Here is a 27547-nt window from a genome sequence, read left to right as displayed (position 1 = left end):
CTCTGTGCTTTGTGGGAGGGGCCGTGGAGTGGAGGTGGAGGGGAATGGAGTGAGCAGAAGAGACAAAGGTGGATCACCAAGGAGGGAGGCACCGCCCAATCCTGGATAAAAATCAATGAGACAAATAAAATAAAGGACTAGAAATCCTAGTCAGAGACCCATGGCATAGAGGAGAAGGGACTGGCCTTGGCATCCGGGGGCTTCAGGGTCCACCTCTAACACTTGACTTCTGCACATGACCCTAGAAAAGTCACTTCACCTCTGGTGTGTGGGCGGCTTTACTGAGCAAGACATCAGTGGGTTGGAGGGCCTTTCCACATGGTGATATCACCATCCTCTCCCACATTTTGCATTGTACAAACTCACTAACTTCTCACCTGTGGGACAGGTGCTGATGAAAGGAATTGGTTTGAATACCTGCTCTACCACTTACAAACTTGGTGACTTTGGGCAAATAGCTTAATGTCCCAGGGACTCCCACCTCCTCCTTGGTTAGGATGAGGTCCCTGCCAGATCCACTTCCCACAATCCGAGGGCCCCCTCTTGGCTGGTGGAACTTAGAGAGTCTCGTCCAGAAGACAAGGCCAGAGACTTCACCACATCTCTCAGGTTAGGGAAATGATTGACAGTGAATTGTGCTGAAGAATGAGCCTTACTGCGCACACAGGCCAAAATCTAGAATTCTCTCCCCAGAGGCTTTGATGCATCTCCACCAACAAGAAGGTGTGAATGGCTCAAAGAGGAGCCAGGCACAGGATAGCTTCAAAGGAAAGGACTATTTTGTGGGGTGTTGCCACCCTGGCGTCCTGGGGCCAATTGGCATTCTTGGCATGTGTCTGGGACCTCTTTTTGCCAGGGTGCACAGCCTCTCCCAGGGCACCGGAACCTGCTCCTCCCTAGACCCCTTCCCCAGTATCCATGGACCTCTCTGCCCCCTGTGCCTACCTTGGCTAGAAAAATGACTCACTCTGACTTCTTGGATTTCCCCATCAGGATTCAGTTTGGTGCTTTTCTAGGTCTGGTTGAAGGAGTTAGGGAGGAGAGTTCACTCCACTGCTTTCTGTTACTCTTCTAACTTGGTTCTGCCTCCATCGTAGTAAACTTTTTCAATTCAAATTAATACCTACTATATGCCAGTCACTGTACTAGGTGATGAAGATACAAGTGCAAAAATTAAAAATTAAATAGTCCTGTCTCAAAAACTAGTCTACCAGGGTGTGTGTGTGTGTGTGTGTGTGTGTGTGTGTGTAATAACATGTACACGTATAAAAAAATACAAAATACATAGCAAACAAATACAAGGGATTTTGGTGGGGAAGACCCAATCACTGGACTGATCAGGAGTTGGCCACTGAACAGAGCCACGAACTTAAAGCTTAGGTATTTTCAGTGACTGGAGTGAGGACAGGACCATTCCAAGCCTTCAGGACACCTTGGCAAAGGCCAGAAAAGCGGAAAGGGAATATTGATGGAGTAGTGGAGAAGGAACTTCAAAATGGCCCAGTTGGAGCGAAGCAGGGACTGGTGGGAGCGGGTAGAGGTGAGGGAGAAACAGGGAGGCGTTGATCTGTGATTTAGGGATTTCAGTGTTGCAGCTGCGGGAGGGTGTACTGGAGAGGGTGCAGAGGGGGACAGAGAGACTGCAGCCTTTTTTTTTTTTTAAATGCAGTTAACGAGGGAGGTGGGCTCTGCGCTGTCCCACCCGCTGGTAAGGGGGGAAGTGAACACTCCTCGGGCTGTACCGCATCTTCCGAGAGCGCGCCCTCGGCGAGACGGGGGTGAGCGCTGGAGCCTCACTAAGTGCGGGCCCGGGGTCCGGGGCGGACCCTACCACTGTGGGGCGCGGGGCGGAGCGAGACTGGGTTGCCTGGAGACGGCGTCTGGGCCGCGGGCCAACTGAGCCCAGAGCGCAGCGAGAGGCAGCCGGATCCAGACCATGGCGTCTCACGGGCGAGAGAAGGCGCCTCCCGACCAAGTGCATCAGAACCAGATCATGTGCGAGCTGATCCGCAAGGAGCTTCGGGCCCAGAAGCTGTACACTACTTACCACGTGAACCCCAACCGCAAAGGTGCGCCCCACCCCGCCCGGGGGGAGGGGGAAGGGCTCGGAGTATCAGGATGCGCCTGCCCACCCGTGGCCTCTCCACCTGTGGGGATGCACCCAGGGATGCCCTGGGAGAAGATAAGGGGAGCCTGAGAATGAGACCGGAAAACTGCGCATGATCTTTTATGCTCTGACGAACCCCGCCAAGGGGCATCCACGCTGCAAGTGCTAAGTGAAGGATGCGCCGGCCCACCCACCCGTGGGGAGGGGATGGACCCGGGGATGCACTGGGAGAGGGTAAGGGGAACCCCAAGAGTCTCTTCCCCAGGATGTTGCACTTGGAAGATCGCGTGAACTCCACTGAGTGCACCCACACTCACCCAGAGTCCCCTCAGGATTTAGTGGGAGTCCTACAGCCCACTCTGTGTGAGGTGTGTCTGGGGGTGGGGGGAGTACAGGGGAAGCCTGGGGTGTAAAGGTCAGCTGCAGCTGCAGCTGCAGAGAACAGCACACCTGGGACAGCTGGGGTGGGGGGTGAAGGGACAGAAGGGAGAAACACCCTAGAATGCTAGATTTGGAGCCAGGAAGACATGAGTTCAGATCCTGCTTCATACACGTAATAACTGAGTGACCCTATGGAAGTCTTTTGTCTTCTCTTTCGGCTTCCCCACCTGTAAAATGGGGATAATGTTAGCACCTGCCTCCCAGGGCTGTGTGAGAATAAAATGAGATGATATTTTGTAATTTTCACAAACCTTAAAGGGCCATATTAATACTAGCTATTATTTATTTAATTATTTAGTATATAATAATACTAGCTATTATCATTATATTATAGTATAGCTAAATACTAGCTATTACTATGATTGGTGGATTCTTTTGATGACTAATTTACCCTCTGGTTCTAGGACCTCAGGGAAGTTTTCTTTGATGATTTCCTGAAGGATGTTGTCCAGTTCTTTTTTTCATCATGATTTTCAGGTAGACCAATACTTTTTAAATTGTCTATCCTGGATCTATTTTCCAGGGCAATTGTTTTACCCCTGGGTTTTTTACTTTTTTTTTTTTCCTATTTTTTCATTCTTTTGTTTCTGTTTGACTGATTCTTGCTCTCTCATAGAGTCATTAGCTTCCACTTGCCCCATTCTAATTTTTACTGAGTTGTTTTCTTCTATTAGATTTTGTTCCTCCTTTTCCATTTGGCCCACTTTACTTTTTAAAGAATTCTTCTCTTCAGTGAGTTTTTGTGCCTCCTTTTCCATTTGGCCAATTCTACTTTTTAAGGACTTGTTTTCTACACTTAATTGTAGTCCTTCCTTTTCCAAGCTATTGACTCTCTCTAGCTATTACTATGTCCTCTACAAGAGGAGAATGAGAGTAGGCAGGCTCCACAGGAGAACCCAGCTGTTCTCCTGTGCCCCTCCCCACCCAATGCCAAGCATAAGACCTGGATTCTGGAGCATCAGAGGTGAATGAAAAGGAAGGAAATCCAACTTCAGGTTCCCCCAGGAAAACTTGCCAGAGAGTGCCTCCTAATGCCTATTGTGGAGCAGCTAGATGTCAAAGTGGATAGAGCACTGGGCTTGGAATCAGGAAGACCCATCTTCATGAGTTCAAATCTGGCCTCAGACACTTACTAGCTATGTGACCCTGGGCAAGTCACTTAACCCTGTTTGCCTCAGTTTCCTTATCTGTAAAATGAGCTGGAGAAGGAAATAGTAAACCACTCCAGTATCTGGGCCAAGAAAAACCATAAACAAGGTCATGGAGAGTTAGACATAATAGAAGAACAACAAAATGCCCATCTTGCCAAGCTGGGAATGAGGCTGGAGACAGTGGTCAAGCACTCTGTAAGAAAAGACACAAACTGGGGCATTCCAGGGAAGCAGGACTAGGTTCTCCAACCCCCAGAGACAATTTGGAATTAGGGTTAGGGTTAGATGTGCACGTGCGGCACCCCCCAGTCCTCCAGATGTGATGAGCTGGAGAATATTCATGGCATAGGGTTAGACAGGTGGGGAACCTGCAGCCTGGAGGCCACATGTGGTCCTCAAGTGCAGCCCTTTGACTGAATCCAAACTTCACAGGAAAAATCCCTTTAATAAAAGGATTTGTTTTGTAAAACTCAGACTCAGTCAAAAGGCTGCACCCAAGGACCTAGAAAGCTACACGTGGCCTTGAGGCCACAGGTTCCCCACCTCTGGTAAGATAAGCTTTTATCTCTGGAAGTCCATTTTCCTTTTAAGGCTCAGCTTGGTTGCCAACTCTCTTAATAGCAAGTAATTATAAAGCACAGTAAGGTTTGCAAAGCACTTTACAAGGGTGATGTCGTTTAAGCCCCAAACTCTGTGGGGTCACTGCAATTATTCACATTTTATAAATGAGGAAACTGAGACACAGAAAGGTTTCACAACTTGCCTACTGCTAATGAATGTCCAAGGCAGAATTTGAAATCTGGCCTTCCTGACTGCCAAGTCTGAGGTTCTAGCCTTTACATCATCTAGCTACCTACTTCATCCCTGAAGCCAGCCTTTCCCACTCGACCCCGGAGAGCAGTGATCTGTCTTTCCTGGAATCGCTCAGCCCAAGCTGCTTGACCTTCACACTCCTGTGAACATATTTGTCTCTTTTCTTTGCTAAACTGCACAAAGATTTCATTTTTGTCTTCCTAGCATCTGGAACACAGATACTTTAATCCTTTTTTTTTTCTGTCCCAACCCAAGATTTCATTCTTGGGGGGGAGCATCCAGTGCTAAAACTCCCCCTCCCAAGACACTGTTCTTCATCTTAGCCCTAGAAAGCTGCCTCCTGCCAGGCAAGGCTAGTACGTGTCAGAAGTGGGACTTGAACCCAGGGCACCACAACTGAGGGCCGTGCTCCATCCCCTGCACCAGGCTGCCTTTCTTAAAACAGTGAGTAAACACAGAATCTCAGTTTGGAAATACCCATTCTGGATGAAACCATAATGGCATTCTGTGGTCACTGCTTCCTTTTCTAGATATTTCTCAGCCACCCCTTTAGTTACACATTTTAGAGTTTTATCAAGAAATTGGATCTTGCTGGGAATCTTTTGTGCTTTTCCTTTCCATTCTTCTTTTGTGAAATTTAAGACTCTCATTTTAGATCATTACAGTGAAAAGAGGGTTATGGCTTGAGAAGACGATCAATGAAGAAGCATTTATTAAGCACCTGCTACATGCTAGGCCATATGCCAAGCTCTAGGGCAGGGGTGGGGAACCCTGGGCCTCGAGGCCATATGGGGCCCTCTAGGTCCTCCAGTGCAGCCCGTTGACTGAAGAATCCAAACTTGGATGCTGCAGGTTCCCCACCTCTGCTCTGGGGATACAAAGAAAGGCAAAAACCAGGAGTGCTAGGGACAGTTATGAAGGTAAGAAAGCAATGTGGGCTTGTTATTAGGGTTGGCCTCTTGGACATCAGAGGACATAGACTGACCTTACAGGGTGGATGGCAATTGGATAGTTAGAGATGCAGGGGAAGGCATTTCAAATGGGAAGAACAGAACTCTTTTCTGAGCCTCATTTCTGTCTCAGTCCTAACCTATATATTTGAGGGAGGGGCACAAGGAATGAATTAAAAGGATTTGTTTTGAGTGCCGCTCAGTTAAAAAAAAAAAAAGCTAACACTGTTTCCAGCTCCAAGGTTGGTGGTTCCTCCTTTGGGGACCTAGATAAGGGATTGGACTCAATCTTTTAAGGTTCTTTCTAGCTCTAAATTCAATGAGGCCACAGAGGTGGTTCAATCCCTCTCACTCCTCCTAGAGTGCTTCAGCCCTCTGTCCCTGGGGGACAGAAAGAGGAATCAGGGCTGGAGTAATGGTCCCCTTTTTCAGTTCACACCATCATCAAACTTTGGACAAGAGTAGTAGAGCACCGAATTAGAGTCAGAAAACATGGCTTCAAGTTCTGGCTAACCTCTCCAAGCCTCAGTTTCCTCAGCACTACCTGTGCTGACTATCTCACAGGGTGGTCGTGAATCTTAAATAGGATAATGTATAAAGTGGGATCTAAATGTCTGTTATCTCCACCTTGGGAGTGAGACAAAGAAGGTGGGAGCTAGTGTTGCTGGTTATGGTTCTCTGGCATTGTCTCTCTGCAGTTCACAAAATGACCAGGCTTTGGACAGATCAGTTAGCTATGAAGGGAAGGGGAGTTGCCGCTGTGGTCAGTGTTTCAAGGAATCACAGAATTGTGGGATCAGAAGGGACCTTAGCAGCCAACCAGTCCAGCCCCTATCCACAAAGGAATCCCCATTTACAACATACTGAAGTAGTGACCCTGCTTCTGCTTTCTCTATATCAATCTCTGCAGTTCACACAATTCTCATACTTTGGGCAGGGAGAGTGAGGTATAGGAGAGAGTTAACATCAGGCTAATAGGTCTAATATTGTTTCTCTGCATTTCAGGCCATCACTACCCTGAGGGTGAGGCAGAGAGAGGGAGATAGTGCTGAAGAAAAGGTCCTCTGCTTCTATCTCAGCATCATCACTAGGCTTGCAAAGGATTAGGGCAAAGAGCAGTGGGTGCTTTGGTGCAATGTTCCTAGGCATTGTCTCTCCCCAGTTCACACCAGGCTTGGGGCAGGAGGATTATGGTGTACAGAAGTTAGTGCTGGAGAGGTCTATCTTGTATTGCCCCTCCGTGGTTCACACCAGGACTGGGGCAGGAGTACAGCGTAGAGGGGAAGAGTTAGTGCTAAGATAAAGCCTCTCTTGTATGGCTTTTCTCCAGTTCACACTAGGTTTGGAGCAGGAGGGAGTACAAAGAAGAGTTAGTGCTGGGATAATGGCTCTCCTGTGTTGTCTCTCTCCAGTTCACACCATCACCAGGAAGCCTATGTCCTGGCATGATAATATGGAGGAACCTGCAGATGGTAAGGATTCCCTCTTTGCTCAAACTGATGAACTAGGTGGGGACATTTCACCCCGTAGACAGGTAAGCTTGGCTCTGCCCTTCAGTGGTCCCTGGGGCTGTGGGCTAGAAACGGCAAGTTGACAAGCATACAGGTAGTAGTATTCAGAGGTGTTCAGCCCAGACTCCAGTATGGCTCGGGTCCAGATTATAGCCAGATCATCCAAAAGCTTTTTTTTTCAGGTCGGGAGAGGGAAGGGGTTATAACATGGGGGTTACCCTGGATCCCTAAAGGCTGAGAACGCAGAACAGAGTTTGATGGGACTCTCAGTTGTGCCCAATGCTGCAGAAATAAATAATGGAGGTCATCTATCAGCATACTTGTCTGGCCCAGACCTGCAAATGAACAACAAACTGGGCCCAGAGTCAAATAGAAGACAGTGGTGTGTGGGTTACTGTCTGGTGCTTTTACTGACCATGGGCTTCGTGAGATGAAGGTCAACCTCTTTAACACCAGTCTTCCTATGTCATTTTGTGTGTCTCAGTCTTGCAAGAAATGAAATGGAGGGTCATGGGGAGTGTAAGCTGGTGACATGACAGATGAATTGCACAGAAGTGGTACTAAGAATGTCATCAGTGAGGGCAGCTAGGTGACACAGTGAATAGAGCACTGGTCCTGGAGTCAGGAGGACCTGAGTTCAAATCCAGCCTCAGACACATAACACTCACTAGCTGTGTGACCCTGGGCAAATCACTTAACCCCATTGCCTAGCCAAAAAAAAAAAAAAAAGGCAGGAACAACAGCCCTCACCCTATTCTCCAACCCACCACCCCAGTCTGGTCGTGCTCCCTTGACTCCCGACTCCTCCACATTGATCTTGGTGGAGAACAGCATGGCTGTGAAGCATTAGGAACGCTCTGTCCTGCCCCATCCACAGCCACTGGGCCCCTCTCTCAGGGGCCAATTTGTTGACAACCCCCACCCACACCCATGATGTGAGAGGTGTGGCAATTTTTAAAAGATCCACGGGCTTTGACACACCTCGAGCCCACCATGGACACACTATTGTAGGGGGCTTTCAATGCCAGGCTGAGCATTTTGTGTTTTCATCTTAGCAACAAGGTGACACGGTCACATCTATGTTTAGAAATGCCAACCGGATGGCTAAGGGGAGGATGGGTTATGGTATGAAATGGTCTCTTGCCCATCACATCTCAACAGCTCCCCAACTTGTTTCTTATCTATAGCCAAGTTCCTCAACATCATTTACTATGCCGCCCAGGGACCCAAGAAGAAATACTCGGAGCCCCAGACAGAGAGCCAGGAAGTTGGCTGGGACTCCAAGCCCTTGGTGAGTGCTCTCACTCCACATCCTGGCCAGCCAGGGGTGGCCTTTGGAGAGGGAAGGCCCCAAATCTCCACCCCACCCCCTTCACAACTGACTCCTCACTCTTCCAGGCCATAGGCCCAATGAGCTACACTGGCCCATCACCATAGAGGACTAGACAAAAGGAAACAGGCTTACTTTGTAGCCACACTTTTTGGTTAGACACAAAGGGCAATGTAAGCATCTCAAGATCAGATATCCTTTGTCCTGTCCCTCCCTGACCTCTTTTATCCCCTTATGCTGCCCATCCTTAACCAACAAATGAGGAACTGAGACATAAAGTAACCCAGGGTCCCAGAGAGAGTTGAGAACTAGAGCCAACATTCGAATCCAGGTCCAGCGCCCTGACCCCTGCAACATTGCTGAGAGTGGTGGGATTCATGAATTGGGATTCACAGAGACTTGAGACTGCCACTCCAGAGCAGCAAAGGGGCCCACACACCAAGGAAATGGGACAAGAACATTCTACCAAGAGGAAGCCCGGGGAAGGGAGAGAGGAGATGCAAGAGGCAGAGGGGAAGCCGGGTCTGGGCCAGTCTAGGGCTACACCCAATCAAACTCAAGCCATAATGCTCCTGACAGTCATTTATTTACACAGCCCTTGGAAAGGGGCTGGCATTGACCCCACAGGGGCTAGGAATGATGGGGTGATTAGGGATCCCTCACGGCCATGTGTGTCCTCCTCTCTCTAGGTCCCCAGTGAGCGCATGGACACCAGGATCAATTTTTTCCGCAGCTACAAGGACATCACAAAGTACATGGCGGAGTTCTGGCGCATAAAGGCCAACCAGAGCTCAGACTAGTGGGGCCAGGGACACTTGGCTTCCTGGTCCTTGGGCCACGCCCCAGTTCTCTGAAGCTGTCCACACCCATTTTAGGCCCCACCCCACCCCCAGGCCCCCCCCCCTCAGAAAGCAAAGGCAGCCAAGGGATGGCCTGGGTCCTCTCTTTGTGCCTGGTCCGCCGTATAAAAGGTGGCACTTAGCGTGCACGGTTCTTCATTTTCTCTCTTGCCCTTTTTCCAGGTCTCTTCTGAAAAAATAAAGACAAAAAGAGACTCCCAGTCTCAGATGTGTCCTACTTCTCTTCCCTCCCTCCCGCCACAGGCTCAGGCCTTTGAACGCACTCACATTGGACAGCTTCTTGCCCATCTTGTGGGGACCCTTCCCATGGGCGGTCCGGGCGCGAAAGCCAGACACATCATCGTAGCTCTCCCGGGTGTTCTGCTTGGATCCTTTCTTCCTTCCACCAAAACCAAACTTCTGGTTTTTGTACCGCCGCTTAGCACTGGGCCTGAAATCAAACATGGTCTCCCCTCAAGGTCTCTCCCCACCAGGCTCCAAAGCCCTCCCCAGACCCACCCTCCAAGACAAGGTTGCTACAGTCCCACCCTGTGAGCCCCAACCTGGGATCTCCAGGACCAAAGAGAAAATTCTGTTTGGCTTTTAAAGACCTTCCTGACCAGCCCCTTCCTTTCCTCCCAGAGTAAGCCTCCTCCATGCACTCTCCAATCAGTGACAGCCTCCTCCCATTTCCACACCTTTGCACTGGCTGTACACCATGACGTTAACTCAGAAACCCCACCTTCTGTGAAAGATCTTTCTCAGCCACAAAGCCCATCCCACCTCATGCTCTCCACGCCTTTTCTCTGAGATCACCTCTCACTAACTCCATATACATATCCTTCACTGATCATATGTTGTCTTTCCTAGCACAGTTTGGGCTCTGAGGGCAAGGAGGGCATGGCACACAGTAAGTGCTAAATAAACGCTTGCTGATTAGCAGACCAGCCAACCCAAGGCTTCTGCCCTGGCGGTCCAGCTGGCACAGTGGATCTCTGGGCCTGGGCCCAGAGTCAGGAAAACCTGGATTCCAATCTAGCCTCAGATCTGAACTTACTTCCTAGCTGTGTGTGACTCCGGGGCAGGTCACCTGAAGCCTAGGCTCTTCCACTGCACAAGGGGCTTCAGCACCTTGTCTCACTCGCCTCCACAGTTATGAGGGTCAAATGAGTTAAGGTGTGTAAAAGGCTCAGCCCAGTGCCTGGTCCACAGCAGGTGCCCCCTCAGCATTCCCCCCTCCCTCCAGTCTCTTCAACAGCTCACCCCTTCTTCATCTGTTGGGCTTTGGCACCTTCCTTCTCGCCTCGCGAGAGCGACCTTCCGTCTCCCTCAAGGAAGTCCAGTTTGTCAGAGAAGCCTGGGTGTACAGAGTGAGCTGGTCAGCAGGGCTGCGCACCAGGAGAAGCAGCCCATGCCCCCCCCCATGGCCTGCCCCCACCTTTCTGGTACTTCTTGATGGCTGTCATCATCTGAGACTTCTCCCGCTGCCTCTTCTGAAGAACCTCTGTCTGTACCTACAAAAGACATGGCCCAGACTAGTCCAGAAACTCCCACTGTACTGATTAACTCGACACTGGCCCCAGGATCCAGCCTCCCCACACGCATGGAAACCCCAAGGCTGGGCCTCAAGTTCAAGCCCTCACTTTCTTTTGACCTGATTGAGCTGAAGGCAGCTCTTCAGTCACACCAATACTGCCCATCACCCTCTTTCCCAGGGGCTGGGAGTTCATCCATAGATAGAGAAAACACCTCCCTCCTCTCCAACAACATCAGCAAATAGCAGTGGGGGGAAGGCGGCTCCAGGGCCCAGGTCCTGCTCCCATTAACAGACTGGATTCGACAGCTGACCAGGCACTGAGGCCTCAACTCCCCTGGTGTCTTGCCCCAGAGAGTTAAGCACCAAAGCCAGGCCCTGACCAGCCCCACCCGCTTTCTGCCTCTCACCTTCTTGCCATATTTCCTGAGTGCTCGAAGCTGCTTGGCCTTTTCAGACTTCTCCATGGCGGCCTGTTTCGTTTGTAGCTTCTGTCGAATCTAGAGGGGGCCAACGGAGGAAGCCCTGAGGCCAATGGTGCCGTGACTCTGCCATGGCGTCCCCCAGTGCCCGGCATGAGGGCAGACTTCCGCTCATTAGCATCAACAAGAATTTGGTAAGCACCTGCTCTTTACTAGGCCCTAGGCCCTGGGAATACAGAGCAAGGCAAAAATCAGTCACTGCCCTCAAGGAGCAGCCAGTCTGAATCGCAGAGACAACATGCCAACAATTATGTACCAACAAGACAGACGCAGTCGAAGATGGCAGCTTGAGAAGGAAGGCAAAAGGGGGAGGCCCACACTAGAAAGCCCACGCTTCCCAAGTTCTGAAAGAAGCCAAGAGACATGCAAGCAGGGATGGCAGTCAACCTGCAGCACTCTAAGATGGTGAGAGCTGGTGCCAAGGAAGAGACTCACTACCAGTGTGCTTTCGAAATAAGCCATCCATCACACCCTGCTCCTTCCTCCCAGTGGGGAAAGGCTGCCAGCCTCTGCTGGCTCCTCCAGAGCCAGACCAGGGGCTTTACGATCCCCCTCCTGGAAGCTCCCAAGCACCAGGTTCCAGGCACTTGACAGCAGAGGATAGCCAGCATTATACAGCACTTTCAAGTTTGCAAAGTGCTTTGCAAATATTCTCTCTTTATCTGCACACCTTGGGAGGCAGGTGCTACCACTATCCCCATTTTAGAGGAAGAAGTGAAGGCAGACAGCAGTACAGTGACCTGCCCAGGGATCACGCAGCACAAAGCATCTTCCTGACTTCAAGGTCAGCACTTTATATCTCTGCACCACCACGCTGCCTCTGCGCCCACGTCTATGGCCCAGGAGGCAGTGAGTGCCCCAAACTAAAGCTGAAGGGGGAAGCCTATTCCTGGGGTCACAGATGGAAAGCAGGAAGGGCCCTCAGGCCATCTCAGACCTCCACCCTCTGCAGTCTGTGGCACTGCCCCGAGTTTTTTACTCTACTTTGAGACAGGACCAAGGAGGCATCACTGAGCCTCGGTGGGAGGGGATGTTGGCCTGGGACACTGCCCTGGGTAAACACATCAGATTCAAAATGAACTGCCTGGTAGAGGTGGGGATATCTGGGCAAAGCTCAAGGGAGGCAGAAATAGAAGGCAGGGACCATCTCATCTTGTCTACCAGAGCAAATGGAAGGTAAGTTCTATACAAAGACCCCAGGTATGGCTGGAGTCCAGACCTGGAACTGCTGTATGCACCTAAACAGCTGCCTCAGAAGGCCAACTGGCCACTCTTCTGTAGCCCAGATGGACAGTGACTGACTCAAGGCCACAAGGTGTCAGAGGCGGGACTTTTACCCACTACTCCAGGTGGATTCTCATGGCAGTGACAAAGCAATTTATTCCATTCCCATTAAAGCCTCTTTTAGCAAGCACATGCCAGGCCTGGTGCTCAGCAGAAGTAAGCCAGTCCCTGGCCTCCAGGAGACACATCCTTAGACAAATCAAAGGAGGCTATTTATGAAATCAACATTAAATGATTTCAGGGGCAGAGAGCTAAAAATTGGGAATAAAGAAAGGTCACTCCTGGGCGGTACTTGAGTTAGACACCCTGTACAAAGGCAAGGGAGCTGGAGGCAGAAAACTGAGTACAAGAAACAAGCAGGATTAAGCGTGCAAGTGCCAAGTACTGTGCTAAGCTCTGGGCAAATACACCCACAGAGTATGTAAGACTAAGTAAAACGCAATCTGTCTGGAAATGCAGGCTGGAGGCCAGATTATAAGACACTTTAAGTGCCAAAGAGTCATTTATATTGTCCCACTTGAGTATCTTTGCCAAGAAAATCCAAATGGGGGTCACAAAAGGTCAGACACAACCGAAAAGACTGAACCACAGGGGCAGCTAGGTGGCAAAGTGAATAGAGCACCGGCCCTGGATTCAGAAGGACCCGAGTTCAAATCCAGCCTCAGACATGATACTTACTGTGTGACCCTGGGCCAGTCACTTAACCCCAACTGCCTCACAAAAAAAAAGAAAAAAAAAGACTGAACCACAACAAAGGAAGCCTCCCTGCCTTCAAGGAGCTCCTGTCATACACTCATCAATTTTGGGCTGGTGACCCTTGAGATCAGCTAGTCCAGCTCTCTCATGGAATAGCTGGGAGAGCAGAGGCCCAGAAAGATAGTGGGCTCACCCACAGGACCCGGGGGCCAGTAGGGCTAGGGTTCAAACCCAGGGCCTCTCCCCTAGGTTCACCCCTCTCCACTGGGTCACACCACCTTCTGTGATCACCTGGCCCAGAAAAACAGGCTCTCCAACAGATATAATGGGACAGGTGGTCTTAGGGAGAGCTCAGAGAAGGGGAGAGGCCCCACAGGGCTGGGCAATGAAAGAGAGGCCTGCACGCTATAAAGCCAGAGAGCCTGACCTGGGACTGCCAGCGCAAATGTAACAAGTGGTGAACACAAGAAGCCAAGGGGGCTTCTGGTCCAAGAATGGACCAGGCCAAGTTTAACACAGTTTCCCTTTGACAGTTACTAAACAGCAGTACAAGCTGCTAAGAAGCAGAACAAGGAGAGATGAGGAAAGACACTACAAAAGTAGAAAACATCTTGTTAATTAGGGGGGTTGATAGTGAGATGAACCACCTCAGGAGAAGGTGGTTCCCTTTCATCCTTACTCAAACAGAGGATAATTCACCACTATAGGGGATGGGAGGGATGCCCTAAGAGGAAACTTTCTGGATCTAACAACATTGGGAATGTGTAGCCTATAAGGTCGTTTCCAAAATTGGGATTCTGCTACAATCCCATAGTAGCCATCAGTCTTTACAACCTTGACACTCTCCTTCCTATAGAAACCAGGAAATGCCCCAGTGAGCATTTACATATGGTTTCCAGCAAAGCAAAAGGAGCCAACTCCCACTTGACTCTGAACTCATGCCCATCAGAAAGAGCAAGAACCAACTTTACTGCAAACAGCTCAAAACGAAATGAGAATACAGGGACTCTGGGGCACAGGCGGAAAAAAAAGCAGCTGTGAAAGAATTCAGACAAGAGGACCCCCCCGCCCAGACTGGGGCGGACACCCACCTTCTGCATCTGCTGGTCAGACTTGGCCATCTCTGCAAAGTAGTCCTGTGGCCTCTTGGTGGGGATCTGGTGCTGGTGGAGCCGAGGCAGCACGGCCAGGACCGCAGCCTGGGCCTGGCGGTAACTGGCAGACAGACAAGGGCAGCTGCAGGAGGGCACCTTCTGCCGCCCCCTACCTAACTGACTCTAACTCTTTGGGAGGCTTCGAGGCCAGTCTGCCCCCTCCCCCCACAACTTACAAGGTCATCTCCCTTCGGAAGTCGTCCTCGGGGTCCACGGCTCCGGGCTCCACGGGCGTCTGCTGCGCGGGGAGCTCTGGCGCTGGCCCCACGGTCACGTCCAGCCGCTCCAACCACGCCAGGTCCTTCCTGAACTCGGCCAGGCACTGACCCAGCCCAGCCTAGGGAGGGCTCACAGTGAGCCTCGAGGGCCCCTGCGCTGCCACCGGCCGGCGCGCCCCCCCCCCCCCCCCCCTGCCCCCGTACACCCCTCCCCAACCTGGAGCCGCGCGAGCAGCCTCCTCGCTCTTCCCCCCGCCCCCGCACGCTCATCGCGTCATTGCGCATGCTCCCAGGCTAGAAGCGCCGCACGTGGAGCCGGAAAGCGAGCCCACTCCAAAACACTCCCCAGCCCACGCTCACCACGTCATTTTGCCTGCGTTTCGGCGCCTCGAGCTCCACGTTCAGCCCTGGTTTAAGCACGCCACGCGCGAAGGCCTCCCGCAGCTACAGGGACACAAGGGGGGCTTCGGGGTCAGGGCCGGCCAGGCCCGGGGAGGGGAGGGGGCGGGATCAGGACCAGGACCGGCCCTGGGGGAGAGGGGGGAGTGGGGCACTGACCTCGGCGTCCGAGAGCGCCTCTGAGTCCGCCTCCGAGTCCGAGCCTGACGCTAGCGCCGCCATCGCTGCTCCACTCTGGTCCACCAACCTTCCTTCCCACTGCGAGCCAAATCACGGCCCGGGCCTCGCCGCCCTCGCTTCCGGTGATGTGTTTCCGCTTCCGGCAGGAAGACCCGCCCCTTCCTGTTTACCGTTGCCCTGGGAACGCAGAGGTTTCCTAAGAGAGGCCAAGCCAAAGGAAAAGGAGAGAGCGAAAGAGAGAGAGAGAGACAAGCGGCAGAGGCCAGGTGCGGAGGGGATCCCGTGAGGTCATAGGTCAGGGCTAGGGGGTGGGGCAGGGGGAACCGGGCTCGGGGGGGTTGGGGGGCCCAGCCCGGGAGTACGGTGGGGTCACAGGTCAGGGGTTATGGTCACTCTCTCTCCCTCCGCAGCCCCTGCTCCCCCCTCCCAGCGGGCGCCATGACCACTGTGGTGGCCCAGGCCCAGCACGTCTTCGGGCTCCGAGCCCGAGTCACCAACAACCTCTGCTTCTTCGATGAGCAGATCATCATCTTTCCGTGTGGGAACTACTGCGTGAAGTACAATGTGGACCAGAAGTGGCAGAAGTTCATCCCAGGTACCCCAACGAGAGGGTAGGGAAACTGAGGCAGCCCTCCCCCCCACACACACCCCTCAGATAATGTTGAATGGCAGCTTGCATTTCTACAGAGTTTTACAAGCATTATCTCCTTATGGGAAGTAGGTCCTATGATTATCCCCATTTTACAGATTAGTAAACCCTAGCAGACAGGTTAAGTGACCTGCCAGGGTCCTATAGATAGTTAGTGTTTGAGGCAGGATTTGAACTCAGGTCTTCCCATCTCATGATGTAGCTTCTCTTCATGCTGTTTTTCTCTCAAGTCTCCAATAATTTTATGTGCCTTTTCACAGTCCTCATCTTACTATGCCTCTTTCACTCACCAGATGAAAGTTGGCACATGTTTGTAGAGTATATCCTTGTTGCCCAGCCCCTCCCATTTTGGGGGTTCTAGAGACTGGCATCTCCTCCACAGATTCTCTTCCACCCTGGTACAGACCCTCACATTTAAAGCTTTAGTTTCTGCAAGGACAGAGCCATAAAGAAGTGACCCTGCTTCACTCACCCGCCTCTCTCTGGAATTTCACACAGTCCACCTATAGCTGAAATCCCCAGCTCTGCCAGTGTAGTCCCCACGGTGCTTGAATGTGTCTTGGAGTCAGGGGAGCAGGTGGACTCCTCACAAAGGGGGTCCTCACTTGTAGAAGCTGGGACCTTGGGTTGTCCAAATTCTTGGGGTTTTGTCCTTACTTCCTTAAATCATGGGGTTTTAAACACATCAAGATTGTATGAATAAGGGAAATTGGATCAGCAAACAGAAAAAAAAGTCTACAATCCCAGTGTGCCAGGTCCTGTGCCAAGTGCTGGGTATACAAAGAAAGGCAGAAGCTCATAGTCTAAAGGGGGAGATAACATGCAAATAACTAAGTATATGCACGATATATGTAGAATAGGGTGAAGGTGATTTCACAAGGCAGTAGCAGCTAGAGGGACTAGGAAAGGCTTCTTTTCAAATGTGGGATTTGTTGTCTTGAAGGAAGCCCAGGAAGTTAGGAGGTGAAAGTGACAAGAGAGTATCCCAGGCATGGAGATCGCTAGTGCCAAGATACAGATGTCATGTGTGAGGGATAGCAGGGAGGCCAGTGTGCCTGGACTTTTAGAGTGTGTGGAGAGGAGTAAAATTCAATTCAGTTCATTAAACATTTATTAAGCATCTTTGTCATCACTGAGTCGTTTTTCAGTCGTATCTGACTCTTCGTGACCCCATCTGGGGTTTTCTTGGCAGAGATACTGGAGTAGTTTGCCATTTCCTTCTCCGGCTCATTTTATAGATGAAGAAACAGGCAGACAGGGTGAAGTGATTTGCCCAGAGTCACACAACTAGGAAGTGTCTGAGGCTGAATTTGAACTCAGGAAAAGGCATCCTTCTGACTCCAGGCCCAGCACTCTATCCACTGTGCCACAAAGCTGCCCAGTATATGAAGCACATATTAGGCTTAGTAAAGAAAACCAGCATGATTGGATCTTTAAAATGTGTGGAGAGGAGTAAAATCAAATTCAGTTCATTAAATATTTATTAAGCACCTGCTATGTGCCAGGCATTGTGCTAAGCACTGGGGATATGAAAAGAGGCAAAAGACAGTCTCTGACCTCAAGGGGCTTATAGTTTAATGAGGAAGACAGCATACAAACAAACATATTCAAAACAAGCTGTATACAGGATAAAGACTTCCTGTAGAAGGAGGAATTTCAGTTGGGACCTAAAGTGTAAAAAGCCTGTAAAGGTGGAAAGGAATCACCTGGGGAGGACATGAAAAGCCAAACAGAGGGCTTTCTGTTTGTTCTTTGAGATAATAGGGAGCCCCTGGGCTTAATCAAAGAGGACAGTGACATCGTGAGAGCTGTGCTTTGGGAAAATCCTATTGGAGCTGTGTGGAGGATGGGAGAGACATGATGTATGGAGACCAGCTTTGATGCTATCAGAGTAGTCCAGATGGGAGTGGAGAGGCCAACCTGGGGTGGGTTTGGCACCTGCCTGAACATGTAGACAGGTGAGGAGTCATGGATGGCGACATTGTGCTTCAAGCCTGGGTGACTTCAAGGATGGACAGTAATAGGAAGATAGGGGAGAGCAAAGGGTTTGGGGGAAAGAGGATAGACTCAGTTTTGGACACATTGGGTTGGGCTGTCCCAAAGGCAAGGGAAGACAGAGGACGGGGGCTGAGGAGAGAGGTGAGGGCGGAATCCTCCGGAAAGAGGGCCAGGATAGAGCCCTAAGGAGATGCCCACTGTCAGGGAGACCCAGGGATCATTTGATGCTGATGAACACCTTCCTCCCTTGGCTCCTGGAATAATGCTGTTAAACTGTCCTTTCATAAAGTCCTCCAATTTCTTCTCACCCTGACCTTCCTGTTGCCCCAAGGGCTGTTTTTCCCACTCACTCCCATACTGATACCTGATGCTGTGACCTCCCCCAGGGCCCAGAACCTCATCACCAGCTGTCTGCAGGCCTCCCTCACCACCACCACCACCAGGACCAGCCCTGCTTTGCCTGCTCCCTGGCCCCCATCAGCTCCTTGTCTCTATACATCCTTCCCCTACCTGTGCTCAGCTCTTCCCTTGTCCCTCCCTCTCCCTGCATCTGCTGCTGCACCGTCTCTGGCTTCAGTGCTTCTTTCCACCACCAGCAGCACAGGGGGTTGACTTGGGGGCTTCCAGCCAGGCCTTCCCTCTCCCTCCAATCCACCCTTCCTGATTCTAACAGTTCAATTCAGCACACATTTAATGAAATACTGCCTACATTCATGGCACCATGCCAGAATATGGGGATACGCAGATGAAATCTAAAGAGCCCCTCCTCTTTAGGGGCTCACATCTTTCTCGGGGGAACCACAAAGACACAGGTAAGAAAATGCGAAGTAACTGATAGAACAGCTCAGATGAATTTTCACTATTCACACAACTTGTTAAGTCTCTCCTCTGCTCAAAACCCTTGAAGACACTCTGCTGCCTGCCAATTACAGCTCAGCATCCTTACCACAACATTCAAGGCCTCCCGACACAATCTGCAGTTTGCCAAAATGGAAGATTCACCATATGGATTCCCTCAGCTAAAATCCCACCTTCTACAAGGAGCCTTTCCCACTTCCCCTGAAGGCTAATGTCTTCCTTCTGTTGATTGTCTCCAGATTATCCTGCCTATAGTTTGTTTGTGCTCAGTTGTATCTGAGGTTCAAATATCAGCTGTTCCTCCCACTCCCTCTTTGTATAGATGTCTGCCTGTATACCCCAATTATGTGGGGGAATTTTCCCCCCCTTCCGCCAGTGTATTCCTCTTCCCATCTCTCCCTATTCTCCTTTTAAGATCATCAAGATATAACATAGCCATTCCCAGGCCTTCAGGAGGGAATTAGACTCCCTCCGTGACCCTTGATAATGATAGGGTTAAGAGGGGACGCGTATCACATCTCCCCATTTATTCTCAGTTAATCCATTATGACTACTAATTGGATGAATGAGCGAATTAATAGAAAAGTCCACTACATTCCACATGTAGCTCCATGACCCAACTGCATTACCTCCTTGCAGGTTCAGAGAAGAGTCAGGGCATGCTTGCTCTGGCCATCAGTCCCAATCGACACTACCTGGCCATTTCAGAGACTGTGCAGGACAAAGCCACCATCACCATTTATGAGCTGTCTTCAGTTCCTTGCAGGAAGCGAAAAGTCCTCAGCAACTTTGACTTCACAGTTCAGAAATTCATTAGCTTGGCCTTCTCTCCAGATTCCAAGTATCTTGTGGCCCAGACAGGACCTCCTGAGTCCAACCTAATCTACTGGATGTGGGAGAAGCAGAAAGTGATGGCAATTATTAGAACTGATTCTCAGAACAACCCAATCTACCAGGTAATGCCTGCTCTGGCATGGGCTGTGCTCATGGCCGTGTGACTGTGCGGTGGGTGGGTGCACATGTGCGCTGTCCAGACGAGCTGGGCATCCAGGCCAGTGCTAGCAGGCTGTACAGCAGATGCGTGTGCTCCCTGGGGCTTCAGGGGAGGGAAGATGGTGCAGGTTCATGGAATTGTAGACATGCATCGAGCTGCAGGGACCTTACAGGGAGCAAGCCCCCGGAGAAGGTAGGAGGACTTGCCTAGGATTACACAGGCTAAAAGTGGCAGAGCTGGGGTCTAGACCCTGGACCTCCTTTCCCGGCACCCGTTTGTCTCGCCTTCAGTCAGAAGGCTCCTCTGAGGCTTTGCACACATCATTGCAGTTGGTCCTTACAATGACCCTGTGAGGCAGTGCTCTCCCCATGAGACGCACGAGTAAAACAATGTTCTGAGAGGTTCTCAGATTTCGCAGGGTCCTGTGGAAGACTCAGGGGTGCAGAGGTCAGGATTCAAACTCTGGTCTTGTTCCACCTCTAGCCCTCCGTCCACCACAGCCTGCTGCCTTTTAAAACCAAGAATGATGTGAGGATGTTGGTGAGCATGTGAGGCCAAGGAAGAGCTGGTTAGCTATCCTTGGCCTACCAGCAGGGACCCCACGGATCCCCTCTACTGCAGTCCAGCTTGTCTTGGCCTGAAGACCACCAGGAAGGGGAGGGAGTGTGGTACAGTGGAGACGCCAAGACCCAGGTTCCAGTTCTGTCTGTGGCGTGTGCCAGCTGTGTGTCATGGCCAAGGCTCTTCATTTCTGTCTCCTTATCTGTAAATGGGGATAAAGAAAATTTACCCAGTCATCAAGAGACTTGAGTCACAGCTAGAAAGGGCTTTGCAAACTGGGCAGCGTATGCTGGTGGGGGCTGGGCTCCAGCTCTGCTTACAATGCTGAGCCTTCTGTCACCTCTGCACCGTCCGCTTTGGGGATGAGCAGAGCAGGTGGGCTGGGCACTGAAAACCCTTCACAGCCTGAGAAGCTCCTGTCCGAGGTCTTCCCAGAAGGATGACTCACAGAGTTGGGCAGCAGACTCCGCCTCAGAGCACAGCCCTTCCCAGCCTACTCAGCAGGCCTAGGGTCCTGGGGGGCCAGTCTGTGGCTCCTCCACACAAAGAGTCCAAGGCCTGTGTCTGTCTCCTCAGCACCAGCATCTTAACCAAACCTTAAGCATTGCCATGCCTCAGGCCCCACTTTATAGCCTTTGCTACCCAAACGAGGGCTTCTGAGAACATGCTGATCCACGTGAAACCTTCACCTCATGCTTTTGGAACCTGTCACCCACCCTGTGGGATGCCTCAAAGGCTTCATCCCCTGCAGAAGCGGAGACACCTCTGGCTAGCTGGCATTGAAAGCATTCGCGTCTGGTTTCGCACATCTCTGCAGGCTCAGTGCACCCCACCCCCACGCACAGCCTGGCCGCACACGCGGATCAGCCTGCTTGCTCCTCCCCTCTGTTACACATCCCCTCTGGCTCACGTCCCCCAAACGCTGCCTCCCTATCAAAGCCTTTCCTGTTTCCCCTGGTTATTGGTGCTGCACCCTCCAAACGCTGCTTCTTTTGTACATAGCTAGCACTCACTTCTCTGTGAGCATGCACGCTCTCCCTCAGGACAACATCTGCCCTGGAGGGCAGCAATTGCCTCATTTTTGCCTTTGTGCCCCAGGGCCCAGCTCAGTGTCTGGCACATAGTAGGCCCTCAGCAAATTCTTGCTGAGTTATGAATGGTCAGGTACTTAGGCATCCCCTGGCCCCAGTCAGGTTGGGACATTTAGATGGAGGTGAATGGGAGCCCCTCACTAGAGAGGAGGAGGAGGGTGTTAAGACAGGGTGCTCATGATCCTTTTGGTCATAGGGACTGATCACGGAGTCCCCTGATTGCCTCAGATGCCCCATAATCTGCTCCAAACCTCTCGCCCCATTGCTACTCCCAGTCATTGAAGGGGAGGGCCTCATTGCATTTTTACCTACAGAAAGAGGCCATTGACCCTAATCTCCCTCTTCTCCTTTAATCTATACCCTCATCCTCTCTACATCATTCCCAATATTCTGTGTTCTGGGAGGGTGGCCCTGCTGACCAAGGCCGGCCCTATATCTGCCTGTGCCCTTGGTCTCATCCCCTCTCTTCTGATCTCCCTCTTGCCCTTAATTTCCTTTTTTAAAAATTTTAGCATTTTTATTTAAAATTTTGAGTTCCAAATTCCATTCCTCCTTCCCCTTCCCCCCTCCCTTAGAAGGTAAGGAATCAAATGTAAGTTATATATGTGCAATTAAGTAAAACATTGCCATATAAGTAATTTTGTACAAGGCTCAAATAAAAGAAAAAAAGAAAGAAAGTAAGAAATAGCATGCTTCAGTCTGTATTCAATCAGTATCAGTTCTTTCTCTGGAGGCAGATAGCATGCTTCATCATGAGTCCTTTGGGATTGTCTTAGATCGTTGAATTGCTGAGAATAACTAAGTCATTCACAATTTTTCATCAAACAGTGTTGCTGTTATTGTGTACAACATTCTCTTAGTTCTGTTCACTTCACTCAGCATCAGTCCATGCAAGTCTTTACAGCTTTTTCTGAAATTATCCTGTTCATCATTTCTTACAGCACAGTAATACTCATATACCACAACTTGCTCAGCCATTCCCCAATGGATGGGCATCCCCTCAATTTCCAGTTCTTTGCCACCACAGAAAGAGCTGCTATGAGTGTTTCATACAGATATGCCCTTTTCCCTTTTTTTGGAGGTCTTTGGGATACAGACCTCGCAGTCTTCCCCTTAATTTTACTCTTCCTCCCTGACTTGTCCCCTCTGCAGATTTGGCCTGTCTCTTCTGGGATTTTCCAGGCTATATGTAGACCACTCTGACCCCAGGAGTCTAGGAAGTGCACAGCCTAATTTATGCAGCCCCACTACTGTTCTTCCTTCAAGCAGGCAAAGGAGCATTGACAATATGATTTGCAACTGCTGGTCAAGTCACCAATTTCATAGGGCCCATCTATAAATGAAGACTTAGAACCCAGGACCTCTCGTGGTATGGTCCCAGCTTACAAAATCAGGGTTAGGGTTAGTGACTTGCAAACTGCAGTTCATGAAGGCCAGGCCCTTTTCTGTGTAGTAAGAATTCCATCACTGACAGGGAACACAGTATTGGAGAGTCAGAAGAGAGCTCAGGGGCTTCCTCCAAAAAGGAGTCCCCATTGTACCATCGAGGACAGCCCTCTGAGGAGGAGGAGCCCCGCCCTCAATCCCTTCTGCCTGTCTATGGACTCTGCCGAGGACCTCTGGCTGCTGCCTACTGTGGCCAGCTCGGCAGAATGGGGTCAGTGAGTGACCAGCCCTGGCATCCCTGTGACTGGGGCACCCTTAGGTCAGCTTTCAAGGCCACACCTCCCACTGCAGTCCTCATCACAGGGATTAGACGTGTAACCCTCCATCAGAGCAGTGACGTCGTCAAGCCAGCACTTGCTGATTCCCCATTCCCTTCCTAGGGGCTCATTCACCATCCTTTTGCAAATCCCATATCTAGAATTTGGCAAGGATTGGAAGTCAGTTTCCTGACCTCCCCCCAGACTTGTCTAAACACAAGGACTCCCCGTGTTTTACATTCAGTGGGTCCCAGTTTGCTGGGGTGAGCCAGACCAGAAGGCACAGCAGAGCTGGCATCCCTTGGAGGCTTCAGAGTGACCTTCGTGGCTCTCTGTCAGCCAGCCTAGCTGTTGATGCACTCCTCCTATGGGACCAGGCTGCTACCCTGAGGCACATGGAGTGCTGGCTGCATGCCCTGGGACACCTGGGGCAGCTTGGGCAAGAGGGAGCAGCCCAGCCTGGCAGCAGCACAGGCTCTTCACAAATAGAAGATGTGCTCTCTTGGAAGAGGTGAGAAAACTGGCTGAATTTTTTCCCTCTTACAGGTGAGCTTCAGTCCCCAAGATAACACTCAGATTTGTGTAACTGGAAATGGCATCTTTAAACTTTTCCGTTATGCCGAGGGAGCATTGAAGCAAACCAATTTCCAGCGGGGAGAGCCCCAGAACTACCTGTCCCATGCCTGGCTCTCTGAAGACCGGATTATGGTGGGCACTGACACGGGCAAGCTCTATTTGTTTGAATCTGGAGATCCACACTGGGAAACAAGCATTGTGTGCAAGGAGAGCACCAGTGACACCTCCAGGAAGCTGGAGGTGATCCAGGATTCAGAGAGGTAACAGGAGCCATCCCCTGGGCATTGGGGGAAGAGGGGGCCCCAGGGAGCCAGGGGCTTCTCTCTCCAGCCTCTGGGCAGCTCCAGCTGTCTCAGCCATAGGGGTGAGGCATGTGGGGGTGTCAGGCAGGGATCTGTTAATAAACCTCACTTGGGATGGCTCATCCATGGCTGTGTTCATCAGAGAGCTGGGCCTTGCTCTAAGCGCCAGTGGCACAGAGACCCAAGGGAGGCAGCCGCGGCCCTCAAGGAAGCCACACCTTTTGAGGGGGAAACACCCAGTCCATAGAGAAGCCCCTGCTGGCTACACGCAGTGATTGTGGTGGGGGTCAGAGCACTCTTGACTGGAAGGATCGAGAAAGGCCTCATGAAAGTGATATGGGAGCTGGGCCCTACAGGAATCCCAAGAGGCAGGAGCATACCAGGCATTGGTACAGCTTGGGCAAAGACACAGAGGCTGGAGATGGAGCAGCATGGGTTAGAGCCTAGAGTGAGGAGTTGGGAGAGGATTAGCTCTCAAGCCCTGTGCCAAAGGGAGGTATCCTTAAAAGTCTTTAAAGCTCATGCCATCAGCTGGAGTGCTGGATTCCCTGGGTTCACTGGCTCTTGTGCAGATTAAGATTTCCTCCAGTCTGTCCCCAGTTTAGCCTTGCCAAGCCTTCCCAGGGGCGCTGTCCTCCTTCTGCTGGGGATGGTGTTTGCAAATCGCTCCCTGCCTGCCCCTCTCAGACTTGATCTTCCAGACTGATGATCCCATATCATCATTTTATTCCAGGTCAGGGCAGCCGCATCCTTTGTCCACGCTTGCGCTAGACTGCTTTAGCCGCCTTCCTCTCTTGGTTGCCTACCTTTTCTATCTCCCTGACTCTCTCCTGGGAGTTCAACAAGTGTGGTGGAGGATGTGCATGGCCAGCCAGTCTGGCCTCCCTCCCACCCCTGCAGGATGCCCGGCCCTTGGCCAGCCTTGTGGGTACCAGCAGCACCATGAGCCTTTCTCTGGATTCAGGGAACAGACCCAATCCCTGGGTTGTGTTGCCTAATGTTTTAAATTCAAAATTGATCTGCCCTCTTATGGAGTCTCCCAAGTTTTCCTAATGTCAGAGGAGTGAGGGAACCATGCCTAGAGCCAGAGGGGACTGGCATGTTTATGAAGTGCCCCCTTGCTAGGTACTCAAGTCACAATGACAGAAAGAGTCCGTACCCTCAGAGACCTTACATTTTTAGATACCTAGTTTGGGGCCAGGCTGGTGATCAGTGAAGGGCTGGGCATGCTCTGGGAGGAAATTCCTCCCTGTGCAGGGGAAGATTGGCCCTTGCTCAGGAGTCATGGAGAGTTACCTGAGGTTCTGAGAAGTGGCACCCCAACCAGGGTGTGACAGGGGTCAGCTCCCTGCCCACCCCACCAAACTGCCTCTGAATCAGTACCTAACGTACAATGAACATGGAGGCAGGAGAGAGAGTTAATCACTGGGGAGATCAGGGAAGGCTTTAAGGGGGGGTTGAAGCTTTGAAGGAAGCCAAGGATTCTGAAGATAGGGTGCAGGGAAAGGCTGGTATTAGTGTAGTGACCTTAGGGTTCTAGGGAGAGCCAGCCAGCAGGAAGGCACAGAATGGAGCTCAGCAGTGCCCACTCAACCCTTCCACAGAAGGAGTCCCCTCCTGACAAACAGCGATCCAGGCAAACCTCGCCTGGAAGACCTCCCAGGACAGGGAGCTCACCACCGCCCCCAGGTAGTCCACTTCTCTTTGCATCAGGACCAGTCATCAGGAAATTCTGAGCCAGAGACCAGAAAACGAAAATAACCTCCTTTAAAAGGGTTAGGTGACCGACGTTAATTGTACCTGAAGGTTTGCCCGGTGCCCAACATCTTACCAGACCGACTCAGTCCCTGCCGCAGCCACCATTAGACAGATGAAGAAACTGAGGCTCAGAGAGGGCAGGTAACTGACCAGAGGGCTCCAGGCCACTGTGTCTGACAGGGAGTCCGTTTCTTTTTCCTCTGTATTGGAGAGGAATCTCTTTGTCCTGTGGAATCACATCTCTGTGGATTCTGGCCTGAGGCTCTGCAGAAATCCACAAGCAATTGGCCATGCTTTGTTTTGGGCTTCCTTCTGACTTCAGAATTACAGACTATGAGAGTGTCGCAGAATATGGGCCCTTGGGGGCCTCTGGTCCAACCTAGACCCTAAAGCAGGGCTGCTTAACTTGTGTCGGGCAGTCAGTAAACGTCTGTTCATGTTTGCTACGATGTGAGATGCACCGTGCTAAGTCCTGAGGATACAAAGACAGAGAAAAGACAGTCTCCATTCTCAGAGGGAAACCATGTGCAGATAAATGTATAAACAAGTGTTATGTAGGATACATAGGAAATAATGAACAGAGGGAAGGTATGAGCATTAAGGGGGGGAGTCAGGAAAGGCTTCCTGTAGAAGGCAATGGGATTTTAGTGGGGACTTGAAGCCATGGAAACCAGGAAGTGAAGAGGATGGGGAGCATCCCAGGGACATTCCTTGGAAATCTGGTGAAAATGCCCGGACTTGGGAGGTGGATTGTCTTGTTAGAGGCGTGTGTGAGAGAGTGTGTATGTGAATTCTTTGGGCAGTCTAGTGAAGCCTGTGGACCCCAGCTCAAAATCACGTTTGTAAATGTATAAAATTAAACACAGAGGATTACAAAGGAAACCACTTCTATTGAAACAACGCTATTCACAGAGCCCGGGTTAAGGACTGCTACTCTAAAGGAATCTCTGCTGCCACATACTTTACAAGTGTTTGGCCAACATACGCACATAGCCCTCTGTGGATCAGGAGCTTGCTACCTCCCCAGGCTGCCCCTTCCACTTTGGGGCAGAATTGATGGGCAGGAAATCTTTTCTTACGTCCGGTCTAGATCTGCCTCTTTGCCGTTGCCCGCTTGTAAGCCAGGTAGGACCATCTGAGGCCTCTGTCACTGTCTGTGGCCTCTTCCCCAGGAAATCCCTTCAGGACACAATTTGGTATTTCCCCAGCAAGGATTGAGGGAGAATATTTGTTCAGTCTTTACTCTCTCCTCGTCTCTGTTACAACATGACCAGGCCCCTCTGCAGGTGGGGGGTGGGGGGGTGGGGCTGGGATTCCCTGGGAGCAGGCTTTTCCAGTATGTCCTGTAACCCTTGTCCCTCCCCATTCAGTTAGCATAGCTGTTGTTTGAAGCTGTATTGAGTGATGGTGGCTTCAGCTCTGGCAAACGGATGTGGATAATGATTCTATTAAAAGTGGAGGATGTCTCCATCCCCCTCCTCATCAAGTATGTGTAGATTAAGAAATAGCCAATAAGGGGCAGCTAGGTGGCGCAGTGGATAGAGCACCAGCCCTGAAGTCAGGAGTACCTGAGTTTAAATCCGGCCTCAGACCAAACACATGACACTTACTAGCTGTGTGACCCTGGGCAAGTCACTTAACTCCAATTGCCTCACCAAAAAAAGAAAAAAAAAGAAATAGCCAATAAGCATTTATTAAGTGTGTACCCTGAGACAGGCACTGGGGATACAGAGAAAGGCACAAACACGTCCTGCTCTCAAGGGGCTTACTGTCTAACAAGGGAAACAACATGCAGACAGCTCCGTGGGAACGAGATACATCAGTAGAACTTGTCTGTGATCCACAGAGAGAAGGCACCATCCGTAAGGGAGACCAAGAAAGCCAAGATGGGATTGTAGCTGGGACTTGAACGAAGTCAAGAGGCAGAGATGAAGAGGGAGAGAATTCATGGCATAGGGAAGAGTCTGA

At 51.0% G+C, this 27547-nt stretch overlaps 3 protein-coding genes across 5 annotated transcripts in view; 2 read left to right on the top strand and 1 right to left on the bottom strand.

The window, feature by feature from the left end:
* Positions 1-1909: 1909 nt before the first annotated feature.
* On the top strand, positions 1910-9123 carry FAM183A (family with sequence similarity 183 member A). Its single transcript, XM_027837913.1, has 4 exons — positions 1910-2069; positions 6875-6934; positions 8161-8264; positions 8993-9123. The coding sequence occupies exons 1-4, from the start codon at positions 1937-1939 to the stop codon at positions 9101-9103; spliced, it is 408 nt and encodes a 135-aa protein (XP_027693714.1). The 5' UTR covers positions 1910-1936; the 3' UTR covers positions 9104-9123.
* EBNA1BP2 (EBNA1 binding protein 2) lies at positions 8868-15186 on the bottom strand. Its single transcript, XM_027837912.1, has 9 exons — positions 15069-15186; positions 14871-14954; positions 14469-14629; positions 14230-14353; positions 11087-11176; positions 10581-10656; positions 10406-10499; positions 9431-9593; positions 8868-9332 (listed from the first exon to the last, which is right to left on the bottom strand). The coding sequence occupies exons 1-9, from the start codon at positions 15129-15131 to the stop codon at positions 9282-9284; spliced, it is 906 nt and encodes a 301-aa protein (XP_027693713.1). The 5' UTR covers positions 15132-15186; the 3' UTR covers positions 8868-9281.
* Positions 15187-15336: 150 nt separating this feature from the next.
* Positions 15337-27547, top strand: part of CFAP57 (cilia and flagella associated protein 57) — a 59123-nt gene continuing 46912 nt past the window's right edge. For all 3 annotated transcript variants that reach the window (XM_027838135.1, XM_027838136.1, XM_027838137.1), the window contains exons 1-4: positions 15337-15355; positions 15500-15684; positions 19234-19550; positions 23490-23779. In XM_027838135.1, the coding sequence (XP_027693936.1) occupies positions 15528-15684; positions 19234-19550; positions 23490-23779 (764 nt within the window). In that variant the 5' untranslated portion in view covers positions 15337-15355; positions 15500-15527. The remainder of the gene's footprint in view (positions 15356-15499; positions 15685-19233; positions 19551-23489; positions 23780-27547) is intronic.

The sequence above is a fragment of the Vombatus ursinus genome, unplaced genomic scaffold, assembly GCF_900497805.2.
Source record: "Vombatus ursinus unplaced genomic scaffold, bare-nosed wombat genome assembly UNPS02014825.1, whole genome shotgun sequence".
Lineage (NCBI taxonomy): Eukaryota > Metazoa > Chordata > Mammalia > Diprotodontia > Vombatidae > Vombatus > Vombatus ursinus.
The sequence above is the reverse complement of the archived record's forward strand: the minus strand, read 5'-3'. Positions and strand labels throughout refer to the sequence as shown.